We start from the raw sequence: 24,729 nt of genomic DNA, 5'->3' as shown, positions 1-24,729 counted from the left end.
ATAGTAATAAACAGCAATATTTACCTATAGATATACTGTATATTACTAAAGCAATTTTTTATTAATGAAATATGATCTAGTCTTTATTGGCCAAATTAAAAGTGCATTAAAATCACTACGATATTCAAGATGTTGCTTAATGTTATATAACCAGCAAAGTCAGTGCTTTGTTCACAGTGTTGAAAATGTTTATTTTGCCAGCATAATCATTGTGAAAATATTGTGAAATTTCTATACATCGCCCAGCCCTAGGCAATGGCCACATAAATTTTCCTTACCAGTGTCACAAAATATTAGTCAGCTGAAGAGGTGCCCACCAACTTGCTTTTACTTTCTAAGTATGAAATAGCTTTTATTGGCCCCAGGAATGCCAGGTTGTTGCAGAGTTTTGGTCATAAGGTGCTTTGTATAGTGCCGATGTACGTAAACTGTAAATGGTCGAATTAAACAGCTCTCTGTCCCAGGCGGTGACCTCCCGCTCTGAGCTGGGAAGGTGATGTATTTCTCAGCATTGCTTTGGCATTGGTCCAATCTGGCACAGTCCCTTATCTCTGAGCCCCAGGCCACTCTGCCTCTAGTTACAGGGAGGGATAACAAAACTGGACTCTCTCAAACACCATGCAGAGGAGATATGCTTACACACACATACACGTTCGCACAGAATGCCATATGCCCACACATGGATAAGGGCAGTGTCAGCTTATCCCAGTAGAACTCTGGCACTTCAGAATCCTTACTTGAAACGCTGCGGCACAGCTGAAGGGCTCAACGATAAGCATTTTTTTTTTCTGCTGGTTCGAACGGGCAAGTAGTTCAGATTTGTATTTGCTAACATGCCAAGATTTTTTGTGGCCCCACCACAAATATGATGAATAGCTTTATGTTATATGTCAATGGCTTCATAATATGTTATGTTTGATAAAACAAATACAAATAAATTCCTTTAACATTAGGTTACCTTTGCAATAAAACTATGATGTTACATTATGACAGTTGTGGATTCATAACTAAGACTTTTTTCGGAAAACGATGGTGAAACATTACTAATTAGTTTATAAATTTTAACCCATTCTAACTTAAAGGAATAGTTCAACCAAATTTAAATTCTCTCATCATTTACTCACCCTCATACCGTCCCAAATGTGTATGACTTTCTTTCTTCAGCAGAACACAATCAAAGATTTTTAGAAGAATATTCCAGCTCTGTGGGTCTGTAAAATGCAAGTGAATGGGCGCCAAATTTTTGAAGATCCAAAAATCACATATAGCATCATAAAATAATAAATACAACTCCAGTGGTTTAATTAATGTCTTCTGAAGTGAAATGCTAAGTGTGTGGAAGAAATAGATCAATATTTAAAACTTTTTTTACTAAAATTCACAACGATGATGAACAAAATGCAAAAAAATATAGAAGCGCAGTGTTGTTTACAACAGAGGAGCATAAATATTCATACAAAGATGCCTCATTTGGCTGATTTGGATATGTCAACTGCGGCGCCATCTCGGAAGGGTCAACAAAGAGAGTTTGTATAGGTTTAAATGCAAGTGAATGGAGATGCCGCTGACTGCTGCATTTTTTAAATTTTTGTTAAAGCATTGCAAATCATTTAATAGTATTTAATTATTATTTAAAATTAATCTATGCCATGCTATTCATTTGAACTTTTAACCACAACTGGAAGTTGCTGGTCCAGGATGTGAGATATATCTGCTTCTATGAGAGTGCAGCTGTCAGCTTCTCCTCTCCACACCTGCACAGGTGATAGTAAAGTGGTTTAAATAGTGCAGTTGTTGCTTCTGAAATGTATCAAGAATCTCGTATGCACTGTTCCATCTGTTTGCTCTGCGAGTAGAAGTTTGCACGACCCTGTCACAAAAGCTACGATTGATTTCAAACCTTTATCATCAGGTGTGTACACTGTCCTGACAAGCGAGTGACATGAGGGTGAGTAAATGATGAGTGAGCTGTAATTTTTGGGTGAACTAACCCTTTAAACAGAAAACTGTCACTAGTCATTGTTGCTTTGTTTGAGAAAACCTTATCTATGTCTGCAAGTTAGATAGCATTAACTTAGTGAGGCAGAGTTCACAACAACAATGTTCAATCACAGAAAAAATTAAGTTGAGGTTTGCAAGGCATACATATCAATGTCTCACACTGAACCCAGGCCAGCCTTATTGTTCAGCCTTGCAACTTTGAGGTTCAGAGCTGCTTGAAGGTGGAAATTCTAAAAAGTGGAAAGAACCTAGAGAATTATTTAATAGGTTCTTCTTCACTAGCAGTGTGAGTCTTAATACATTAGTGTGCTGATGTTTATTTGCTTGTTTGTGCAGACCGTTGCGAATATGTTGTTTTTCTTGTGTTGCACGCTAAAGCCTTGTTCCGCAGGATTTCCTCAGTGGTATGAGCAAAACCACAACTCAAAATTATAACACCTTCCCCCGAATGTGTGTGTGGCAGCTGCATTGTACAACCGCTCACCTTTGTGCACTGAGAGTTGTGAGAAATGCTATCCGCTGGGTGTGTGTGTGTGTGTGTGTGTGTGTGTGTGTGTGTGTGTGTGTGTGTGTGTGTGTGTGTGTGTGTGCGCGTGCATAAATGTTTTTATATATATATATACACAGTGCATCCGGAAAGTATTCACAGCGCTTCACTTTTTCCACATTTTGTTATGTTACAGCCTTATTCCAAAAATTATTATATTCATTATTTTCCTCAAAATTCCACAAAAAATACCCCATAATAACAACTTGAAAGAGGTTTGTTTGAAATGTTTGCAAATTTATAAAAAAAACAAAAAAAAACAATCACATATAAATAAGTATTCACAGCCTTTGCCATGACACTCAAAATTGAGCTCAGGTGCATCCCGTTTCCACTGATCATCCTTGTGATGTTTCTACAGCTTGATTGGAGTCCACCTGTGGAAAGGCACACACCTGTCTATATAAGGTCCCACAGTTATCAGTGCATGTCAGAGCACAAACCAAGCCATGAAGTCCAAAGAATTGTTCCCCAGAATTGCACAGATCTGGGGAAGGGTACAGAAAATTTTCTGCAGCATTGAAGGTCCCAATGAGCACAGTGGCCTCCATCATCCGTTAATGGAAGACGAATGGAAGATGGGCTGGTTTGAGTATTTTGTAACTGCTGATCTCTTGGGATTTTCCCACACAACTGTCTCTAGAATTTACTCAGAATGGTGCCAAAAACAAAAAAACATCCAGTGAGCGGTGGTTCTGTGGACGGAAATGCCTTGTTGATGAGAGAGGTCAACAGAGAATGGCCAGACTTGTTCGAACTGACAAAGTCTGTGGTAACTCAGATAACCACTCTGTACAATTGTGGTGAGAAGAATAGAATCTCATAATGCTATTCTGAGATAGCATCGTGCGCTGTTTTGGTGGCACACGTGAGACCTAAACAATATTAGGCAGGTTGTTTTAATGTTGTGGCTTAACGCTGTGTGTGTGTGTGTGTCATAACATTTATGTGCATCAAATATACACACTCAAACACATACAATATACAAAATATTTACAAAATGCAATATACATAATACACAAAATAAATAAAATACTGATTATAAAAATGCAACAGCCCTTAAGAAACCAGATGATAAAACATGATTAAAAATATCAGAGACTGACATTGAAGAAGGGGCCTAAGTCATATCTGGGTACCTGAATATCATTCTTGAGACTTGAGAGTTTTCTATTTTGATTTTGGCAAGTAAACAACCACCTAAGAACAACCCACAACACCCTAGCAACCACATAGTAACACCCTGGCTACTATGCACAACATCCATTGATTGTGGTTGCAAGTTTTGCATGGGCAAGCAGCACTCCTATCTCTTATTTAAACTAATATTTAAAAATCTACTTCAGTTATACTGTCAATCTTACCAGTGTCTGACTCTTGTAAGCCTGTTTAATAAACTTGGTTCACATCATAAAGAGCTACTCTTGAGATGTATCTCTAACAGTCCAGTGAAGTCATCGTCTTAAGAACAGCATTATCAAGTACTTCACTGTCTGAGTTCTCTGTGATTGGAGAGTCTGACCGTGAGGACTAAGGACACTGTCCAGGTCACTGGTGAAGCGACTGAGATCAGAGCTGGGAAACGGCCCTTCTCAGCGCACACAGGGTGAAAGGTCACACTCTGACTCTCATTGCAGATAAAGAAGTTTTTTCATGTGTTGGCCCTGTTGACCACAACACACACAAACTCTGAGTCACTTTGAACTCAAGCCTGCGGTACTAATGGCTGGGAGAGAAGCCTTTCCTATTGACACATCCTCTCCAGTTGGAGATGGAGAACACACACGTACTGTACATATATACAGAAACACCACTCCAGGTTTCCGTGTCAAAGAAGTGATGAAACTTGTGACAAGCACTGTTTTTTCATACCCATCAGTTTAGACGCTGATTAAGATTACTCTATGTGAGCTAGTGCCTTTTGCCCTTTTCCATCACGCAACACTAAAAAACAAGAGTAAATTCCTAAATCCTGGAAGTCTTTGTCACTTGTTCCTTTATCAAACAAGAATTCTGAAGTTATTTGAGTAGAACAAGTGTTATGGCATTAAGCACATGCTTTTTTTTCCTGTGTCGACTTTCTTCCAATTTAAACTGGAAGTTTGTGCTGGAGATATCGAATGGCTCATCTTTTTCTCTTTTTTTTTTAACAGAATTTTTTTTTTTTTTGTCACATCCTAGCCAATACCTATGATTTGCTACTTGCTTGTTGGTTGCAGAGGGAGGGAAATTTTTCTATAAAGCATTTGATAGGAGAAAAAATCAGTGTAGTGCAAGATGAGTTATTACAATTTTTGGTCTGTTTTGCCAGAAGGGAAAGACTGTAAATTATAAGTAAGTAAACTTTTAGGAGTCACACTAGCATGTAGATTGATTGCCTCAAAGTTAATGGACATGCTGTAAAAGCCAAACTCTAACTCTGGTTTCATATCTATAAATGTAAACATTCCTCTGAGAAAGATCAGTATTTGTTTCCTGAAATTTAAAGGCTTTTATCTCTTGAATTGAGTTGAAATTAATCAAGCTTAACAGTGTCTGAATCAAAAAAACAAAAAAATGACTTAATCTGCCACTGCTGCATGTGTGTTTACTTTACCAGAAGGAATTATCAAGAATGAATTAGCAGAAGAGCCTTTCCAGTTGTGAGGATTATCGTATGGTTTTTGGAGAATTCTGGAAATTATCCAAGCCAGATTCAATCTCTGGTCGCCTGCATAAGTGCAAATGGGAAAATGAGGATGTCTTCAGGCCTCTCTGTTCAGTGAAACTGTGTTGGCAGTCATATATACAGTGTAGATGTATATATAGAACTCTTTTTAAAGGCCTCAGTTATTTTTCAGTTGAAGGCAGAGATAATAATAGCATGTTTTAAAATTAGCCTTCTTGGCCCATATGACAATTCGTAGGCAGCAGTAAATTCATTCATGCAGCTATTCATTCACACAAACACAAACACTGGTTCTGTGTCACGTTCACAAGCATCTGTTCTCATTGTTATTTTCTTGTTTTTTTTTTAATTATAACACTAAAAAAATCACTTTACCTTCAAACATGGCTTTATATCCATGTTGATGACACGTGAAAGTGAGGCGAGTGCTGCTGGATTACACACTCAAGCAGCAGGTGTTTATCATGCAGGTGAAGACGTTTTAGCTCTGTAAGTAACATCAGTGTCAGTGGTTTATGAATGAGAACTCTAATTCAGAGTCCTGGGCTCTGTCTGGGTGCTGAAGGAGGCCAAGCGTCTATATTGCAGCTGTTGCCTGGCAAAAAGAAACGTTGAAGTGTTTTTATGCCACCATGTGGCTTTCACTGTAGTCCCTGTCTTATTAGCTTTGAAGCCATCTATAGGCAAGTGTGGTGAAAATCGGACCAGATGACATTCCTGGTGCCAGTTTATGGCAGAGCCCCTCTTTTACTGTCAAGGCAAAGAAGAGTGGATCCATCCAGGACAAACACAAACAAATGCCAAGCACAGCCATCAGATAAGCTGCTTGGACAACTGCCAGATACTTCAGAAAGTAAGGCCCCGGGCCTTCCAACACGTTGGAAAAGACTTCTCATTTGTCCATGAGTGGTTTCTTATCAACTTCTCACACCCTCCATCCTAAGGTTTGCCCAAGTCCAGAGTTGAGATAATGACCATAAATATCTCCTAGACCTCTTGAAGCAGCATTAACTTACCATGTGGCAAAAGCAGAAACAAAGGAGCCACATAGACAAATATTTACACACAAACTTTTATTCCTAACATGGACACCAACTGCAACACATCCACTCCATGTTTGTTCACAGAACTGTTTATGTAAATTGCAGTTGTTCAATTACCACAATAGTTCACACAAACTTAACTATGGTAGTATAAATGAATGCATGCGTAATATTGAATCTTTCAATATCATGTTTGGTCTTAATATCTTCAGAAAAGTGCCAAGAGTATTTTTTAAGAGGTTTGGAAAAGGAACAATGCATAGATAAAACTTTAAAAACAATGTTCTAACTATGTACTTTAAAGTATGCAAATGTTCCAAACAGAGAAGGGAGGGTGAGCCACACTGTATTGGCCCCCTCCAATCTCAGCAGCCAATTGTAACCCTGAAACAAGAAGCTCCAAACTGAAATCTCCTCATCAGGAAGTTATAATACTCCGGATGACCACTCCTTTGTCCTGAGTCCCTGTCCAGAGGGTCATGAACAGGATACACTTCTAACACACCTTTGTCCTGAATCCCCATCCAGAGGGTCGTTAACAGGATATACTTCTATAACACTTCTCTGTTCTGAGTTCCCGGCCATTCGAGTTTGGGAGCAATAACATCATAATAATCAATGTTCTGAGTTCCCAGCTGTTCATGAGCAATAACAGAACAATAATCAACATTCTGAATTTCTGGCCTGAATGGTAGGAGATGTAACAGGATTCAAACCATCCAACGTGCCATGTCTCGGCTTCACAGAGAGAGAGAGGATAACAGATCACCCAATGTTCTTAGCGTCCATCCCAGAGACGGTATAAGATCAACCATGTACCAAGTCTCACTACAAGAGACTATTGCAACGGCAAGTTCGGAATCCTTTTACCAGGGAGGTAACTACAGTGATCAGCATTCCTCCACTCCTTTGTGTCCAAGGCTGTTGAAATGGAATCCAGGTCCTTCCCCACTGTAACGTGGCCCTGAGCCCCAATGGAAGATGTCGCCATCTCCGAACTCCTCGATCGAACAAGGAGAACGTAAATATCACTACTTAACCTCTATCCAGATACCTTGGCATTAGTGTATACTATCAGTTTATGATGGTCCTTTGATTGCTTAACCTGTTTATCAAATGTCTAGCAAATAAACTTTTTTATTCAATTACTCATATTACTAATTTTATTACAAAAGTGTGTTCGTTTTGTTGATAATACAGAAAAGCTCTAAAGGGTTAGGCTGCTCTTTAATCCTTCAGATTATTTAGATGACCAACTCCCTCCAATTTACATAATTTTAATTTATTGAATGGTTCATTTGGATCATTCTTTTACTGTTAAGGTGAAACTCCTTAGCTGGTGCCTAGAGGATGGAGGGAGGGGCCGTCTGATATTAATAATCACACACACATACACCTTAAGTGAAGTGTGATAAAAAATCACCACATACTTTGGTTTCTTGTGTGAGGCCCAGTTCATTTCAGTGGGTGCCAGGGGGATTCTCACTACACGAATGTACTCTTAAAGGTATAGTTCACCAAAAATTCTCTTATAATTTACTCCACCTTATGTTGTCTCAAACTTATTCTCCTGCAGGACACAAACAAAGGCACAAATATGATGTTTGTCCATTCAATGCAAGTGAATGTTTCCAAACATTTAAGCTCCAAAAATGACATAAAGGCAGCATAAATGTAATACATGAAACTCAAGTGGTTTAATCAATGTCTTTTGAAGCGTTACAATCGATTTAGGATGAAACGGACATCTTTTTCACTATAAATCTTGACATCAGCAGCCTCCTTGGTGATCATGATTATAAGCTTGATTGCACTTCCTAGCGCTGGAAGTGTTAACCATTTTTTGGTGAAGTGTTTCTGTGAAAGTTTTCAAAATTAACCTATAACAGATTTATGCATTGAAAATTAACAATCTTACTCTTGTTGGAAAATGATCCAACAATGTTGATGACTCATCCTACACTAAACAGATTTAGGCCAATCAAACGCTGCCATGAGAATGTCCTTTCCAGCCACAACTTCTTGTTTCACAAAGAAATACATCAATACTGGAAAGAACACTGTGCTAGTCCAGTAATTTAATGGGGTGTTGAAGCTGAAAACCACTGTTCCGTTGACTGAAAATGCAAATGAGTGACAGAATAATCAAAGACCGTTAATGTATTTGACAGTCTCCTTGATAATTGTTTACTTAAAATATTCCTATTTTAGCTAAGTTCTGTCTCTCTTTTCTTTCACAGAATTCATCACAAGCCCATCATCATCATCTTCATCATATTATTTTTCCGTGGGGTTTGGATATCAGAACAGACACCTGTTGGATGACTTCCACCCTGAGCAGATCATGATCTGAAGGCCTTACCAGAAGGCCATATTCTTTATTTACTTCCTTTTTATCAGAGGAGGAAGACTGGTGAGCTCAGCTGCCTTAGAGAGGTGGCAAACCGAGAGAGAGAGAGACACTCTCTCACGCACACATCTTCATACACTGAGGTGATTAGTTGCTGTTTGTGTTCCTGTAACTGCCTCAAGACAACCTAAACTTTGACGTCTGACCTCACCAACACTTTAACCTTGCCCCAACCCCTGTTCAGCCAATCACAGCAGCCATGGGGAGAAAAAAGATCCAGATTCAGCGAATCACAGATGAGCGCAACAGACAGGTGAGTGCACAAGCTGTCTCTTTCGATGAACAATTTTTAGTTCAGAAATCTACATTCATGATATCAGTGTAGCATAAATTCTTTCAGCTTTAAAAAAACACCTTAATGAACTTACACTGGAGATCCCGGAAGTATTATTTGTGGCAATTGAATTGAATTAATTCTAACTGGTTCTGACTCTTTTGAGTTGTCTTAACTTGCATCTGTAATTTAGACGACTTCCACAAGATAAACAGAGCAAGGTTTAAAGTAAATAAAACCATGCACTTCCAATGCCTCAAGGTGGTTTCCATTGTTTTAAAGGAGTGTCATTTTTTTGATGTTGAAATACTTTCTCCCATTCCAGCATAATTGGCAGAGACAACTATAAGACATTTGTAGGTTGACTTCCCACTGTGGATCTTTGATGCCTTTAAAACGTTGCTGTTTATTTGAATGTCAGCTTATGGTTTAACTTGAAGTTGAGTTTGTGGTGGGACTACCTGCTTGCTTAAACAATCGAAAGTGGGAGAGTGTTTGGGAAACCTGTTTGGAAACAATAGTCTAATAGAGTGCAGCAACTTCTCTGATTGGTGGATCTCTTTTCATGATTATGTGTTGTGTTCTTCACTGGGAATTAAGCAAATAAAGAACATATTTATATGACAATTAATCATGAAAGCCCTTAAAGAGACAATTAATTGTCAGCCCTAAAACAGAAAGACGATAATTAATCGTCGTAATAGAAAATATTTGTTTGACAATTAATCATCAGCCAAATTTAATAATGACAGCCCTAACTCAGAGCATGAAAATGTAGATGTCAGCATGAGCATGGCAGAGACTATTAATATCCACCATCCTCTTTTAAATCCATAGTTTGACAACATTAGTTCGTCAAAGATCTGGAAAAAAACTGTAATGTAACTGTATTATTATTAACAATAATAACAACAATAATAATATATTACAAATTAGAATAATATTTAAATTGATTGAGTAATTTTACATCCTATCACAAATAAATCGAACACAAAAGAGACCTACTAAAGAATCCACAGACTTATTTGAATCCTCACAAATAAATGGTTTGAATTCAAATTATTTGAGGCACTTTGATATTTATTTAATAATACATTTGGTGATTTGGCAACAGATTTCTGTAGTCCTATAAATAAGAATAAAAAACAGTGAGTAAAATATGACAAATATTGCAAAATATCGATTATATTGTATCGTGACCTACATATTGAAATAATATTGTATCGCCAGTTAACTTTTGATTCTCACCTCTACTACTGAAATCTAAAGTAACCTCATAACACCATGGTTTATGTAGAGTAGACAGAAGAGAGCATTTCTCTTCCTTCGTGACTTCCTTCACCGCCAAAATAAAAGCTTCCACCAAAACAAAGACCCACATACTGTAGCTATGCCGCATTCTGATTAACAAAATATTATATAAATATTGGACTGTTACATAATTATGATGATAATTATAATAATAAATGTTGTTGTTGTTGATATTTTACAAAAATATATTTCCATAATAATTTCTTAACTTAATAATAAATTATTATTATTGTCCAAATCATTCAGCCCTACCTTTAACCACAATTGTCAGATGTCAGTTGTGTCAGTAACGTAAACTCGCTGTTTCATATGAGTCATCCTCTTCTGTATAAGGATTAGGGCTGGGCTATATATAAAATATTTATGATATATTCAATATCATTTTAGTAGTGATCTAAAATATAAAAAAAAACCATATTTTCTGCTTGTTATTTATGAAACAAGTAGTTTTATAAAGAATATTTACCTAATCGTATTCCACATTTTTGACCCACATGCATTTTAGGGGGGAAATCTTGCTATATGTTTTAAGTAGATTTTTTTATGTATTTTACTGATTGTATTTAAGATTTTGAATTTACTTGAATCTACAGTGACTGTTTGATTCCTTTGAATAAAATAAGATTTTCCAGAGTAAATACATAAATATTATGTGTAACGTAGGCTGAAAAATATTGAGTTTTGTATTGTTTTGTTTGTTTATTTTAGCTTTAATGTCTAGCCCTAGAATTACCCTGAAGTTCTGCCCACCTCTTTCCTTGCTAATTGTTAAGACACTAGAGAGGTGAAAGTGGGATTTTTCTGGTCACCGTGGAGGAGTTAGGGTGTGTTCACACTTGTAATTTGCTACTCTTGGTCTGGACCAAAAATGAAAATGATACATTTAGTCCTGCTTCGCTTAGCGTTCACACTGGTATTTTTAACACAGAACCTAACGATACAAAACCAAAGGCATCAGGAAAAAGTCACAACCCGATTGGACAGATTTATGACCTATATTTTGCAGAAGATGGAATTTGCCGATCATCCACAACAATGCTGGCTGCTGGGTCGAAATGTGCTCGTTATATTTATATATGTATATATGGTGATAATTTTATCAGCTGAGAACAAACAAAGAGCTAAACAAAATGTATAAAGGAGTCACAACGGCACCAGGAATTCCTCTGTTGTACACACAAACTAAGATATGCAACTGTAATGATGAGAAGAACCAAGTATGCTTGAGGCCAGTATTAGGCAAATTATTTGCTGTTTTTGGTCCGTTAAGACGTCTTTGGTCCATGTTGCATTCATATATCAATTGAACCACACCAAAGTTTGTTTGGAAGCGGACCGAGGCCCACTATTCAGGCGGTCACCGTCCGCTTGTTTGGTGTGCACCAAGGTTCGGGTGACAGCGTTCACACTTGTTCAAATGAACCGCACTAACAGAGCAATCACACCAGAATTCGTTTTAATCAAACCAAACCTGCCAAGTGTGAACAAGCCCTTAGAGTTGTGCTGATGTGTGTAGTTGCTTTTTAACTCGACCAGGTGTTTCTACTCAACTTGCTTCACTGTGTCACTCTTCACTCTTTTCCTCTCTCAGATGTGCCCGACTAACCATATTTTCAACAAAGTTACACAAAAGTCTTTTACGGACTTTGTCTGACCCAGATTTGGCCTAATCATGCACTAAATATCATTTTTAATTGAACTTCTCCTCTGGAAATTATCTGGCTTTCCAAGTCTTGTCCTTCTGACCTCCCTGTGATGTAAAGCAGTTATTCTGGCAATTAAAGAATGCAGCAGTGAGAGAAGGGCACCTGAACTACAGCAAAAAACATGCTCTGTGTATTTGCTGCATCAAAATGTCTTTAATTATGAAACTCGAACACATTGAGGTCTGTAGGAGAGGTGTAAAAGCACAGTGAAATCCAGCACTCTCTTAGAGAGACAACAGCAGCTGAGAGATTGCATTCGAGTCCGTGGGTGCTGTAAAGGTCAGTAGGTAAGCATTCGGCCCTGAGGTTAATTGGATTGAGAGAGGACCGGTGAGAAGCCAGGTCAGTTCCTCTACCTCCTGCCTCTCAACATTCTTCACAGTGATAAAGTTGTGTTCTCTTGTTGCCATTGGTTACCTGCAATTTCTGTTTTTGATGGCAATTACATTGCTGGTTTTTATCTTGGTGCTGGTGTGGAGAGAGAGAGAGGGAACATCAGCTCACTGATTGTTGAGGTAGAGAAGATTCTTTCACCTAATGGAAAAGGGCTGTTATTTACTGAGATGAAATCACCGTCTGCTTGCACTGTTGAGCTCTTTAGGTTAAGAAGTCTTGGGTTTGAAAAGAAAACTTTCTGTCTGTAAACTCAATATGTCTTTAGGTGATACTTGGGCAGTAGGGAGCAGAAAGAAAATGCGATGAAAGAAAGTCATCTTGTTTTTATTTTGAGTAAGCATCATCTTAATTTGCTACTCAAAAAAGAATCTTGGTATCTCAAAATAATTTGTATTAGTTAAAAAATTGTGCCCTCTAACTGTTGCCCCTATATCTACACTATCACTTTAAACCCCCTTGGGGCCTTTTACCCCAAATGTAAAAAAAACTGAATGTTATTCAGAACTATCTTCTTTTATTATTGCTTTTCACACAAATTATGTTGCTCTATTAATAGTCAATAAAAATAAATAAATAGTTTTGACTATTTGACTATAAATAGATCTAAATTTCCTTAAGGGGTGCCTTTAGCCCCATTTTGCCATCCTGTAATGGTCTCTGTTGTTAAGAGAAAGTTGTTTTTATCTTATTTTTATTTTTTTTGCCAGATTACACAACATCTTTAAGAATAGGATTCATTCTTCTTCTTCTTTTCTTTTTTTTTTTGCAGATTATGCTAAATAGTCTTTATTAATTGACCACCTACAGTATGCGATTTATGAAGTTTACATAACTGTGCTATGATAAGGACATATGATGACCCAATCACAAATGTCACCAACTGTAACACCAACTGTGGAAATTGTCACAGTCTATCTCATATTCTCACACCCCTCTGTCGCTCCCTGTCCAACAAACTTGGCTTTCTCTCTCTCTACACAGGTGACCTTCACCAAACGGAAGTTTGGTCTGATGAAGAAGGCTTACGAGCTCAGTGTGTTGTGTGACTGCGAGATTGCCCTCATTATTTTCAATCACTCAAACAAGCTCTTCCAGTATGCCAGCACTGACATGGACAAAGTGCTACTCAAATACACGGAGTACAACGAGCCGCACGAAAGCAGGACCAATGCAGACATCATTGAGGTAATACAGACACAGATGCTGAGACACAGACGCATACAAGACATACAAGCCACCTCTTTTCAGTCAGGAGAAAACAAATATGTTTTTATAATATTTTATAATATGAGTTTTTTGTTTGTTTGTTGATCTCATTCATTCACGTGTTTTGTTTTTCTATATGTTTCTTTATTTGTTTTCTGCTCTTCTTCCCTTTCTTCCTGTCTTGGGTGAACATCAGTAGATTTAAGTGGTTTACCCCCTCCCCCCCAACACACACACACACACACACACACACACACAAATAAGTAGTATTGAGGCATAACATGATACTAAAATACCATGCCATTTAGTTATACAGTGGCCTCAAAAAGTATTGGGACACTAAAGCCAAACTTTAAAATATTTGAACTGTGGTTACTCTGCTAGGAGACCAATTATCTTACGCATCCACTAAAAATCACATTGACATCAGTTGGTCAAAGGTCATTGCAAAAGTTGCCACTGTGAATGTCATTGCAATAGATACAAAATATCAAACAGAAATGTTTAAGTGTGACTTAAGTGTCCAAAAGTGCCCAAATACTTTTTTGGGCCACTGTAAACTATGGTACTGAATGGTTGTACCGTAAATGCACTACACAAATTCTTCAAGAGATGGCAAGGCTATGCTAGGCTAAACATCCAGCCATAATAGTGTGAGTAAGAGAGGTGTGTTTGTGTGTGTCTCGAGCAGCCTGTAGGGTGGTTTCAGAGAATCTCTGGGCCTATATACGCTGCTGGCTAACTGCCTGGACAATGGTGGGACAGGAGAGGTAGGGACATCTGCACCTTCTACCTCCTCCTGCCTTTGGCCAGAGACAGAAAGTGACAAACCCACACACAGTGCCCATCCGGTTCCTGTCCCATCTAGCACAAGATGGCGACTGTGTGTGCATGGCATGTTGGTCTGTGGTGTATAATGTCAGTGCCAGCCGAAGAGTACCTTAGATAACACACCTTGAAAGCTGCTTGAATAAAAACCTTTTGATTTTTGATTTTGCAAAGTATTTTTTATGACATTTCAAAAAGTTTCAGTGGTGTCATGTAACATACTCTAATTCAGGGGTCGGGAACCTTTTAATTAACTTTTGTTATTTTTTTATGTGTCCCAGGGTGTGAATTAGCACCCGGCACCTGCAAAATGCAACGAGACTCAATCCAGTTCGCAAGCTCCTCTCCAAATGTATTTCATGCACATTCAATTTTGCTCATCTACTCACAACAGGTGGGTCACCTGTAAGACATCTCGGAGTGACACACGACAAGAAATACTGTTAGTCAAAAAGACGCACTTGAAGAAACGCACTTTATTATATTTTTAAGAATGGACAAAAGAAAAGATTTCAATGCTTATGTCTGATTCGCTGTTTGTTCAGAGGCGAATCTCGTGGAACAAGTGCATGTAAAGAGTTATCACTCCTTTTTCTCTTGTTTCATTCAACTGAAAAGTGTTTGGAAGAATAATGTATCTATGAGAATGCTGCAAATGATCTCCGATCATCTCGTGAGGTGCTATGTTTCGCTTTATTTCCACGGAGCAGTTCGCTCTTACACATTGTGACTGCAACTCTGCAGGTTCAGCAATATATACAGGTATCTTTGTATTAAAGAAACAAAGACGAAAGTGATTAAATCATAAAGTAATACAAGACACGATCAACTTGAACATAAAATTTTGTTCTATTTTTATTTTCTTTAGGCAGTATTAACTGTATTACCAAAACGCAATACAAACACATTTGATAAGAACACATTTGGCAGCATTTTTTGGAACACAAGGGAATTTATTAGGCTTATTTATTAGGCTTATTTATTATGACGAGGATTATAATTATCTTTACATTATAATTGTCTTTTAGTTAAGATGTTTACAACTAAACAAGAAGATAAGTACATCAGATTCTCTAGTTTGAGAAATAGATGCCACATATATACTCAGCTGACAGCTTCATTGAATTCTACCCAATCATCACCAGTTTCATGTACAACAGAAAAGAGAAGACTCAGGGGTGCAGGCCTTATGGGAAGAAATGCAAAGAAAAAGCCACTTTTGAAACAGAAAAAGTTTGCAAAGAGTTGGCAAAGAAACACAGACACTGGACAACAGATAATTGGAAAAGAGTGTTATGGATCTAAACCCCACTGAGCTTTTGTGGGATCAGCTAGACTGTAAGGTGCGTAAGAAGTTACCTTTAGTTTAGTCAATTTGCATCTGTTGCCACATACTGATACTTGCGTGATGGCAAATGGAGCCGTTGGAGAAGGTAAATGTTTGGATTTGTGGATGTGGTTACATATACGATTTTTTAATCACTTCGTTATTTTAAGTGCTTTTTTCTTTTCATTTAAAGTGCAATTTATCTTTTGGAAATGTTTTTTGTTTAAGTTTTTCATGTTTCAATAAATTAATAACATTTTTACGCAAAATTTACGACCTTGGGGTTGACCATATAATCGGATATCGCAATATTACAATATATTATCATAAAATATTTTTTATATATTGCCCAGCCCAAAAGGGAAGATGGTAAATTGTAAAATGTAGTAATTTTATGGAGACCCGTAAAACACGTGTACTCAATTCCATATTGCAACATGTTACCTATTATTTTTTGCATATTTGTTTGTTTTTGAGTAGTCTATTGGCAATATAAACATTTTAATTTATTGAAAAACATTGTTTTTGAAAATAGTAAATTATTAGTTTGTGGTAAGGCTCTTTAGAACAAATTGTCAACCAAAAATTTAAAAATTGGCTCTTTAGTGAAAAAGGTTTCCCGACCCCTGCTCTAATTAATGTAAAATGCAGTTTTATTTGTGTTTTAAACTTTTTAAAGCAGTTTTTATCATTCTGAAATAAAAAATAAAATGACACGTCAGCTGCCCCTGAACAATCGTAAAGCCTGTCTAGTGCTTAGGAAAAAAGTCCTAAATGGTCATTTTCACACACTTGTAAAATCCCATCGGAGTGAATACTTCAGTAGTGTCAGATGAGCGTGTGATGGTGAGAACTTGAGTGTATATGTGTGTGTGAGTGTGTTTTTCAGAAGCCCCCAGTGGTAGAGGCGCATGTTTCCTGTTGGGTGCAGCTGCAGAAATCTTTTAAGAGAGAATGCGTGTGTGTGTGTGTGTGTGTGTGTGAGCGTGTATTTATCACTTTGTGGGGACCAAATGTCCCCATAAGGATAGTAAAACCCGAAATTTTTGACCTTGTGGGGACATTTTGTCGGTCCCCATGAGGAAAACAGCTTATAAATCATACTAAATGATGTTTTTTGAAAATGTAAAAATGCAGAAAGTTTTCTGTGAGGGTTAGGTTTAGGGGTAGGGTTAGGTTTAGGGGATAGAATATAAAGTTTGTACAGTATAAAAACCATTATGTCTATGGAAAGTCCCCATAAAACATGGAAACACAACGTGTGTGTGTGTGTGTGTGTGTGTGTGTGTGTGTGTGTGTGCGTGTGTGTGTGTGTGTGTGTGTGTGTGTGTGTGTCAGTCAGTGTGCGTGCATAAACTGTGGTGAGGGCGTTGGGCTGCTGTGGGCCACATCAGCTCAAGCCTCACTGGGCTGCTATGTGTATGAGTGTGTGAATAAATGCTTAAGGCTATCTCATGTAATATTGAGAGGCAGCGTGACAGTAGAGGCAGACCCAGTGCTTGTTTCCGAGCATTTGGTTTGATAAGAGATGTTTTTGTGGGCAGAACCATTCAGATCAACCTTCCTGTGCCTTTTATACCCATTGAAAAACATGTCTTCTCCCCTCGACCAATCAACATGGGTCATCAAGGACAGATGCATGAAAATTTCGACCGCTTTGTAGGTTTTCTGTATCTCCCTAGCAGAGACAAATGCTAACCCAGAGTCCAAAACCCAGTATGCTGCCTACGATGGCAGCATTTTAAAGCATCGTAGCCTTCACAGAAAAGGCAACCTTGGAATACAGTCCAATGAATTTGAAAAAACTAAATCCAAGATGGTGGAAAAGGCAAGAGAAATGTTGGTAATAATTATATTTCATTAAATAATAAGATGGATCATTTATCAAATTCAATTATCAGTTTAATTCTAAATTAATAATTTTACCCAATATTTGTGTCTGCTGTGTACTTTTATGCATCTTAGTTTGACATCTTAAAAGTAATTTATACTTACTGGGTGAAGAGGCTTCTTTTAGTTCACCTAAAAATTATGACGAAATGCACTGATGTTTTCGTTCTAGGCTGCTTTAGTTCGTTCAGGAGAAGAAAAATGGCTTCTTCAGTTGTATAAATTAGGCTTTAGAGCGTCACGTCTTTATTGAAATCAAATGTGAGTATCTCGTGTGCTTAACACACGAGAATGTGAGCATTAAAAACTAGATAGGTGAAGTTTGTTAAGACAAACATTGATATTGCAGTCTGAAAGTTTAAACTAGTCTTAAAAGTTAGAAGTTTGATGGTAATAAAGACATTACGGTAAGACAAACAGCTAGCTAGCTAGATAGTCAAACAACTAGATAGACAGACAGACTGTCAGATATATCGATAGCTATATCCAAAAAGAGATTATGTTTGTCAAGCCAACATTAAAAAGTCACTGGCAGTATGACTTTCCATAATAGTTTAGATGTAAGTAGCAAGGCAGTTCACTTGGTTTTGCAATAGAGCCATAAAGAGAGAGAGACAAAGAAAAAGTAAGTTAGATTTGCAGTGTATAAATTATAAACTGGCACTGCACACATTCGCCCTAAAGCTCACTGTATACACACACACACACACACACACAGACACATTTAGGCAGGCATGCTTTCAAAGCAATGCATGACTTAACAGATGCATATGTATGCACACGGCCTCTCTTCTCTTTTGCTGTATCTCTCTCTCTCTCTCTCTCTCTCTCTCTCTTTGCTCTCATCTCCTTGCTCCCCCAATGTTTCACGTGCCTAGTGTGTGAGTGTGTGTGTGTGTGTGTGTGTGTGTGTGTGTGTGTGTGTGTGTGTGTGTGTGTGTGTGTGTGTGTGTGTGTGTTTATGGGGGCTGCCTGCTTCTTCTGCCAGAGCTTGTTAATCTGCTTGACTGCATATCCCAATCAGGAGAGAGACAGACAGAGGGAGAAAGAGAGACTTGGAGAGCGAAAGGGGGAAAATAAAAGAGACGCATAGAGTGAGAGAGAGATGAAGTGTGGGTGTTCAAGGATGAAGATCTGTAGATATGGAGGGACAGAAGAAGTTGGGATTAAGAAGAGGAGGTGTAAATATGAAGGTTGCCCCTTTCATAAGCAGTTTAGCTGAAGAGGCTATAGGGACTGAAATACAATGCAAAATCAAAATTGACCTTATTTACTTAATTATTAATAAATGTCTCTGGTTTTATTGTGCACAATTCATCTGTGCATGTTCTGTTAATACTGGGTCTGTTCCAAAACCTAGTGAGCATCCTCCGGTGGCAGCATTTTAAGACATATAGGCGCTCTCCTGATGCAAAGGCTGTTCCAAAAAGTAAATATCTTAATTATGCTGCCTCCTAGGTTATCTTGTTTTGGCCAAATTCTAAGTCATGTATTCTTCCCCGGGTAGGCAATCCCAGAATGTCAGAATCTCAGATGGCGGAAAAAAATCGAGGGCAACAGTTCCCTTTTGATTGCAATTCCTCTTCTTCTGATTGCATTTATTTGTGAAATTAAGATGACAGTAAGCTGGCTAATTTCAATGAATTGTCTCAATAATCTCCCCATTTTACCAAAACTTCGGGGGGAAACAATTAGTGACATCTGGGAGGTGAAAGGTACACAGTTAGTGATATAAACACATTTCTGTATGGAAATGGCTTAAGGTCAGATTTCTTTTGCGATAAACCAGAACTTATTTTTTGGTAGTTTTTATAAGCATGACGTCATCAAGCACACCATTTTTAGCGATAAAAGAGGACCTTCTCAGGGAGAAGATGGCAAATTTAGCAATTTTTTTTTTTTTTACTCATTTTCATTTTGTCGATAGCAAAACAGAGCAAAAAGTGGAAGGAAACAAGGTTATTGTGAGGACCTACAGAGCTAAAATGTTCTTCTAAAAATCTTAATTTGTGTTCTGCAGAAGAACGAATGTCATACACATCTGCAATGCCAGTATGATGAGTAAATCATGAGAAAATTTACATTTTTGGGTGAACTTTCCCTTTAAGACACAGTGTAAAGGAAAAGGGTGTTTGCATAATTTTTCATAATACTGCTGTGCCATCATAGAGTCCAGAATTAAACTTTGGAAATACCTTTAGTAAGACATATAAACCACATGTTTTACTTCCGAAATTCAGTGTTTTAAGTGGCATTTTGAGCCTAAGAAATTTAAAGGTGAATGCTCAAACAAACAGAGCAATGTTTTGAAAGCACCACAGAGCCAGTGTTTACACTTTTCAGGTTATCAACCTACAAATAACTTATTTATAGTTGTCCCTCTGCAATTTAAAGGCAAAGATCAGCCAAAAATAAAAATGTTATCATTTACTCACCCATATAGCTTTCTTTCTTCTGTGGAGTACAGTTTTTTTCTTTTTCCATACATTTTTGGTTTTGGATAGCCTTTATTCACAGTAGCTCCATCTTTGATTATTATCGGGAATGAAAACAAGGCTGTGAGGGATAGACTTACCATCTCTTCAGTGGCACACACGGTATAAAGCTGTATAAAGCTAATAGATCGCATCTGATTTTCCACAGATTATGTTGTCTGGAGTGTTTGTTGACTTGACTTGAGTGTTCTTGAAAATATATATTTTTCAATGTTTTGTCTGTGGAACAATCCAAAAACACTTTAAACTGCAGTACAGACCATTGAAGAGACTGTATGTCTATTCCTTGTTCTCGTTTAAGATTGCACTGCTGTGAAAAAAACTATTTACACAATAACATTTTACACTTTACCATTAAGTACCAATAATATCAGTCAGTTCTTTTCAAGTGTTCAAATGAGTGCAAACTCTTAACCGCTCTCTTTAAGAGATGTGAAAGCCTTGTGCGCTGGACACCAGCTAAACACTCCTAGATACTGAGTTGATGTACTCCATCTTATTCTCTCAGATCCGTCTCCACATTGGGCTGAGCCGTGGGCTATCAGCCCAGATCAGCTGCTAAAATGACTTCATTAGCCTCATGTATGAGTTATAGTCGGGCTGGCCTGATAATGGTAGACATGCGGCCTTTAAAGAAGGAATGGGGATGGAGGGATGAGGAGTGGAGTGTGCACAAGGGCCTTAATCTGTCAGATGGGTGTATCTGGATGCTAGCGTGTATAAGCCGGCAGGCTGCTGTGAAGCAGAGGCTTTAAGCATGTTTTCAAGGGATGGCCAGGGGGGTTTACAGGCTTCTATGCTTTACACTGTGCAAATGGGAGATGACATTACATTCTGCCTGAATAGACATCAGTGCACATTTGAGCACACAGTCACACACTCAAGAGTGAAAAAAGGGAGAGAGAATGTGTACATAGTAGGGCCACAACCACTATAGACATTAAGAGGGACATGTCTCACCTAATATTTATATTGGTGGTCCTTATTTATGCTTGTTTGTTTGTTGTTTTTTCAATTGCCAAATTCTTAAAGGAATAGTTCACCCAAAAATAAAAAAGCCCCCTCCCGAAATCTTTTGGCTGCATTCTTGTTACTTTAGAATGTGGGACATTGATTAGACGATTCAGGGTACAGGATGGAGAGAGGAGGTGAACAGAGGACAGGAATGAGTCAGCTCTGTAAGTGGAAGAAGGAGAGTAGTACTAGATATGAAAAGGAGAACGAGGGAGAGCATTAGGGACACAAAGACAGCAAGAAGTTGTGGACATTGGTAAATAGACAAGTAATGAGCACTGAAGAACATCACAAACAAATGGAAATGAGTTAAAAGATTAAATTAAGTAAAGGTGGACGGGTAAAGCTGGTGAAATATTGTAAAGACAGGAAAAGGAAGCTAAAGAGAGGGAGCATTCGGGAGGACAGAGGACAGAGGGATGCAGGGGGAGGGGCGCTACAGAACGAGGTTAGCCAGTCAGAGGCAGCGGAGCTCTGCAGGGGAATCTTCCCTTGGCAACACAAGCAAGCACCCGCCCCATAAAAGAGAGACAGCAGGCAGAGAAATACAGGGACAGGTGAACAGATGGAGCAGACTCAGAGACAAGCTGATCAGCTGACCCACTTCTCTCTAACTGTGTGTGTGTGTGTGTGTGTGTGTGTGTGTGTGTGTGTGTGTGTGTGTGTGTGTGTGTGTGTGTGTGTGGGCCCCATTCACTTCCATTTTCAGTTCCTTGCTGTAACCACAATTTTTGCCGCTTCTTTTTTTTTAAAGGAGGGATGAGTAGAACTTTTTTTGAACTCTTGAACTTTTATCAAACCTGGAACTTTCAAACCTGGAACTTTCCTTTAAATTATATGGCTTGTTGTATAGAGATGTGCTGTTACTTTTGTAAGAGATCATAATTAAAATTTTTGCGTGGCGAATGAGAAAATGAAGACCAAATCTCATAGAGTTGCATTAGAAGAGGGACCTGTGACATATCTAGGCACCAGAAATCATAGACTTGGGGGTATCCTCTTTCAACTTGGGCGAGTAAACAACCACCCAGAATATGCTAACAACCGCTGAGCAATTTGTTAAAACCACGAAGAACACTTTAGCAACAGCGTAGCAACATCCTCGTATTGTGGTGGTAAGTTTGCACGGACAAACAGACAAACAGATTCACAATTATGTGAATCTAATTCACATAATTGTAATTGTATAAGTGTTTATTGTCCAACTTTGAGACAATGTTGATCTATATTGCTTTGGATTGGTTTGTTTTGTGCTATGCAAATCTCTTACGTCAGTGTGACCTCTGTAAGATGGTAGAAAGCTGTGCTGAAAATGTTTTTCTGATCGGTCTCGATACCCCCCGCAAAGCTTCTTAGAGAAAAGCTTGTTTGGTAAATCAAGGACCCAAGCTGTTTTCAAGCTGAAACAGACAGACTGAGATTCAAACCCAAAACTCTCTTATTAGCTGCTTCTAACTTATTTCAAAGCTGTCTGTGGGCTGCACAGTCTAATCATGTTCAATGTCATGGTGTAAAATCATATTTAGCATTTTCACACCCTCATAAAACATTTTGCTGATGTACATAGTGGAGTTCTTGATTTATGTGCCACACATTACACTGTAAGTTTAAAGGTGCACTCTGTATTTTTTTCCTCATTCAAATATTTAATTCTTAAGTAATTAAATTGTACTTTTGAACAATGTTAGTACTTTAAAAATCATGTACCCTCAAGGGGGCTGCCATTTTGAGATTACATGACTAGTCTAACACAACTCATTTTATTTTAATAACCCCCCCATTATCAGACACCTTTGCACATTGAATGCAAAATATAGTACTCCTCCAAAACCAAAAATGTTTGCTTTAGAATGATGTTGTATCCACACAGCGAGGGGTAAGTATGAAGTGCAAGAAAACTGCAATATCGGCCATCGCAACATGAACACAAATTACTGAGTGCACCTTTAATAAATCAGTGCTGCATTTTGTTGTTTCTAAATATGAAATGTGCTCCTCTTTCTTTCTTCTGTTTTCAACACATTAAGACGTTGAGAAAGAAAGGCTTTAATGGTTGCAACAGCCCAGAGCCTGACGGGGACGATTCAATCGACCAAAGTCCGTTACAGGAGGACAAATATCGCAAGAGCGAGGAGCTGGACATCCTCTTCAAACGCTATGGAGTGAGTATTGTTCTTGAACTTAACATTCTAACCTTCCTCCTTTTATTTCTCTCTCTCCCTCTCTCCTGTCCTCTGTGGGCAATAAACAAAGGCTCTGAACAAGAAAGAGCACCGGGATTCAGAGAGTCCGGACCCCGAGGAGCCATTCTCCCTCACGCCTCACACAGAAGAGAAGTACAAAAAGATAGACGAGGAGTTTGATAAAATGATGCAGAGCTATAGGCTATCAGTGAGTACCCTTGTGAAGAGGCCTCCTGTCGGCCCAACAACCAACTCACACAGCCTGCTGTCGGCCCGGCAACCAACTCACAGAGCACCCAGCAGCCATCTCTCACCCCCATCCCCTCCCCTCCCCACCACCCCAGATCCCCTCTGAATGTGTGTGCATGGGCAAGGAGAGGGCAGTTGGAGGCGAGAGGGCGATGAGTGGGACGTATTGCTTTGATCCTCGCAATCCAGTTTTTTTTTTAAGCGTTGGTGAAGCGATGTGGCTTTGATTTATAGCCATCTTCGTTCTGCGTGCTGTTGTTTCGTGTTTTCTTTGACTGATGCTTGTATCGAGTTTGCCAGGAATAGACTTCTGACTCATCTGGGTCCTGTTACAGGCGTTGGTGAAGATGATTTTCATTAAGGCACTGTCAAGAATGCTTTATGCATGAACACTGCATGAGGAATCTCCTTTCAGGAGGTAGAGGCACAAAAACATGTAGCTCACTTTCTGTATATAGTGTGTGGCCGAGTTTGATATAGCCTTTTGCTTACATTGTGATTATGATTCATCATGATGTGAGCAGTAAAGATTGGTTCCTTCTGTCTCTAGCATTTTCCTTCCTCTGTAATTCTAATGGAAAATTCTCAAAATAAAGTCCCTCCACACAATCCACACAATCAAATTAACTTTGACTTCTTAATGATTTCTTAAAAATGTGGTGGTCGTGGTCTGGGTGGCTGAAAAAACAGTGATCCACTGAAATTGGATATTTTTTTAGAACCAATGCCGATACAGATTTACCGTTTACATGTCTGCTATGTTTATTAGTTGCACATTTCCCTGTCTAATAGGCTAGTCAAAATCTTATCACAGAGTTATAACACCCTTCCCAGAGTGTGATTACATGGATGATGATTAATGGTGAAAACAAAATAAATGTTACAGTATACTGTATGTTAATATAATGTTGAGAGTTTTGCACAAGTGGATTTTGTTAAACGCTCTGGCTGCATAAGGTTACTGAATTAACACTGTAAATCTCAATTAGTTCCTTACGTGAAAACCGCTGTTTCCTGCAGAGCACATAATAGTGTAATGCCGTTTTGGGCACTATTCTTTATGCACCCACCGAATTACTTCATTTATTGGTAGATTTGATATATATATAAAAAAACTATAACCGATTAAGAAGTAGCGTGTAAATATCAGTTAAAAACATTGGTAAAACCGATACTTATCC

General features: G+C 38.3%; 1 protein-coding gene across 13 annotated transcripts in view; it reads left to right on the top strand.

Moving 5' to 3' along the window:
- LOC127657723 (myocyte-specific enhancer factor 2D homolog) overlaps positions 1-24,729 on the top strand; it is an 88,242-nt gene that overhangs the window by 31,299 nt on the left and 32,214 nt on the right. For 6 of the 13 annotated variants that reach the window (XM_052146576.1, XM_052146575.1, XM_052146577.1 and 3 more), the window contains exons 2-5: positions 8,500-8,922; positions 13,338-13,541; positions 23,144-23,278; positions 23,370-23,507. In XM_052146576.1, coding sequence (XP_052002536.1) covers positions 8,869-8,922; positions 13,338-13,541; positions 23,144-23,278; positions 23,370-23,507 — 531 coding nt within the window. In that variant the 5' untranslated portion in view covers positions 8,500-8,868. The remainder of the gene's footprint in view (positions 1-8,499; positions 8,923-13,337; positions 13,542-23,143; positions 23,279-23,369; positions 23,508-24,729) is intronic. The other 7 variants (XM_052146586.1, XM_052146582.1, XM_052146579.1 and 4 more) reach the window with 2 other exon arrangements.

This window comes from Xyrauchen texanus, chromosome 17, assembly GCF_025860055.1.
Source record: "Xyrauchen texanus isolate HMW12.3.18 chromosome 17, RBS_HiC_50CHRs, whole genome shotgun sequence".
Lineage (NCBI taxonomy): Eukaryota > Metazoa > Chordata > Actinopteri > Cypriniformes > Catostomidae > Xyrauchen > Xyrauchen texanus.
This window is presented reverse-complemented; position numbering and strand designations above follow the sequence as displayed.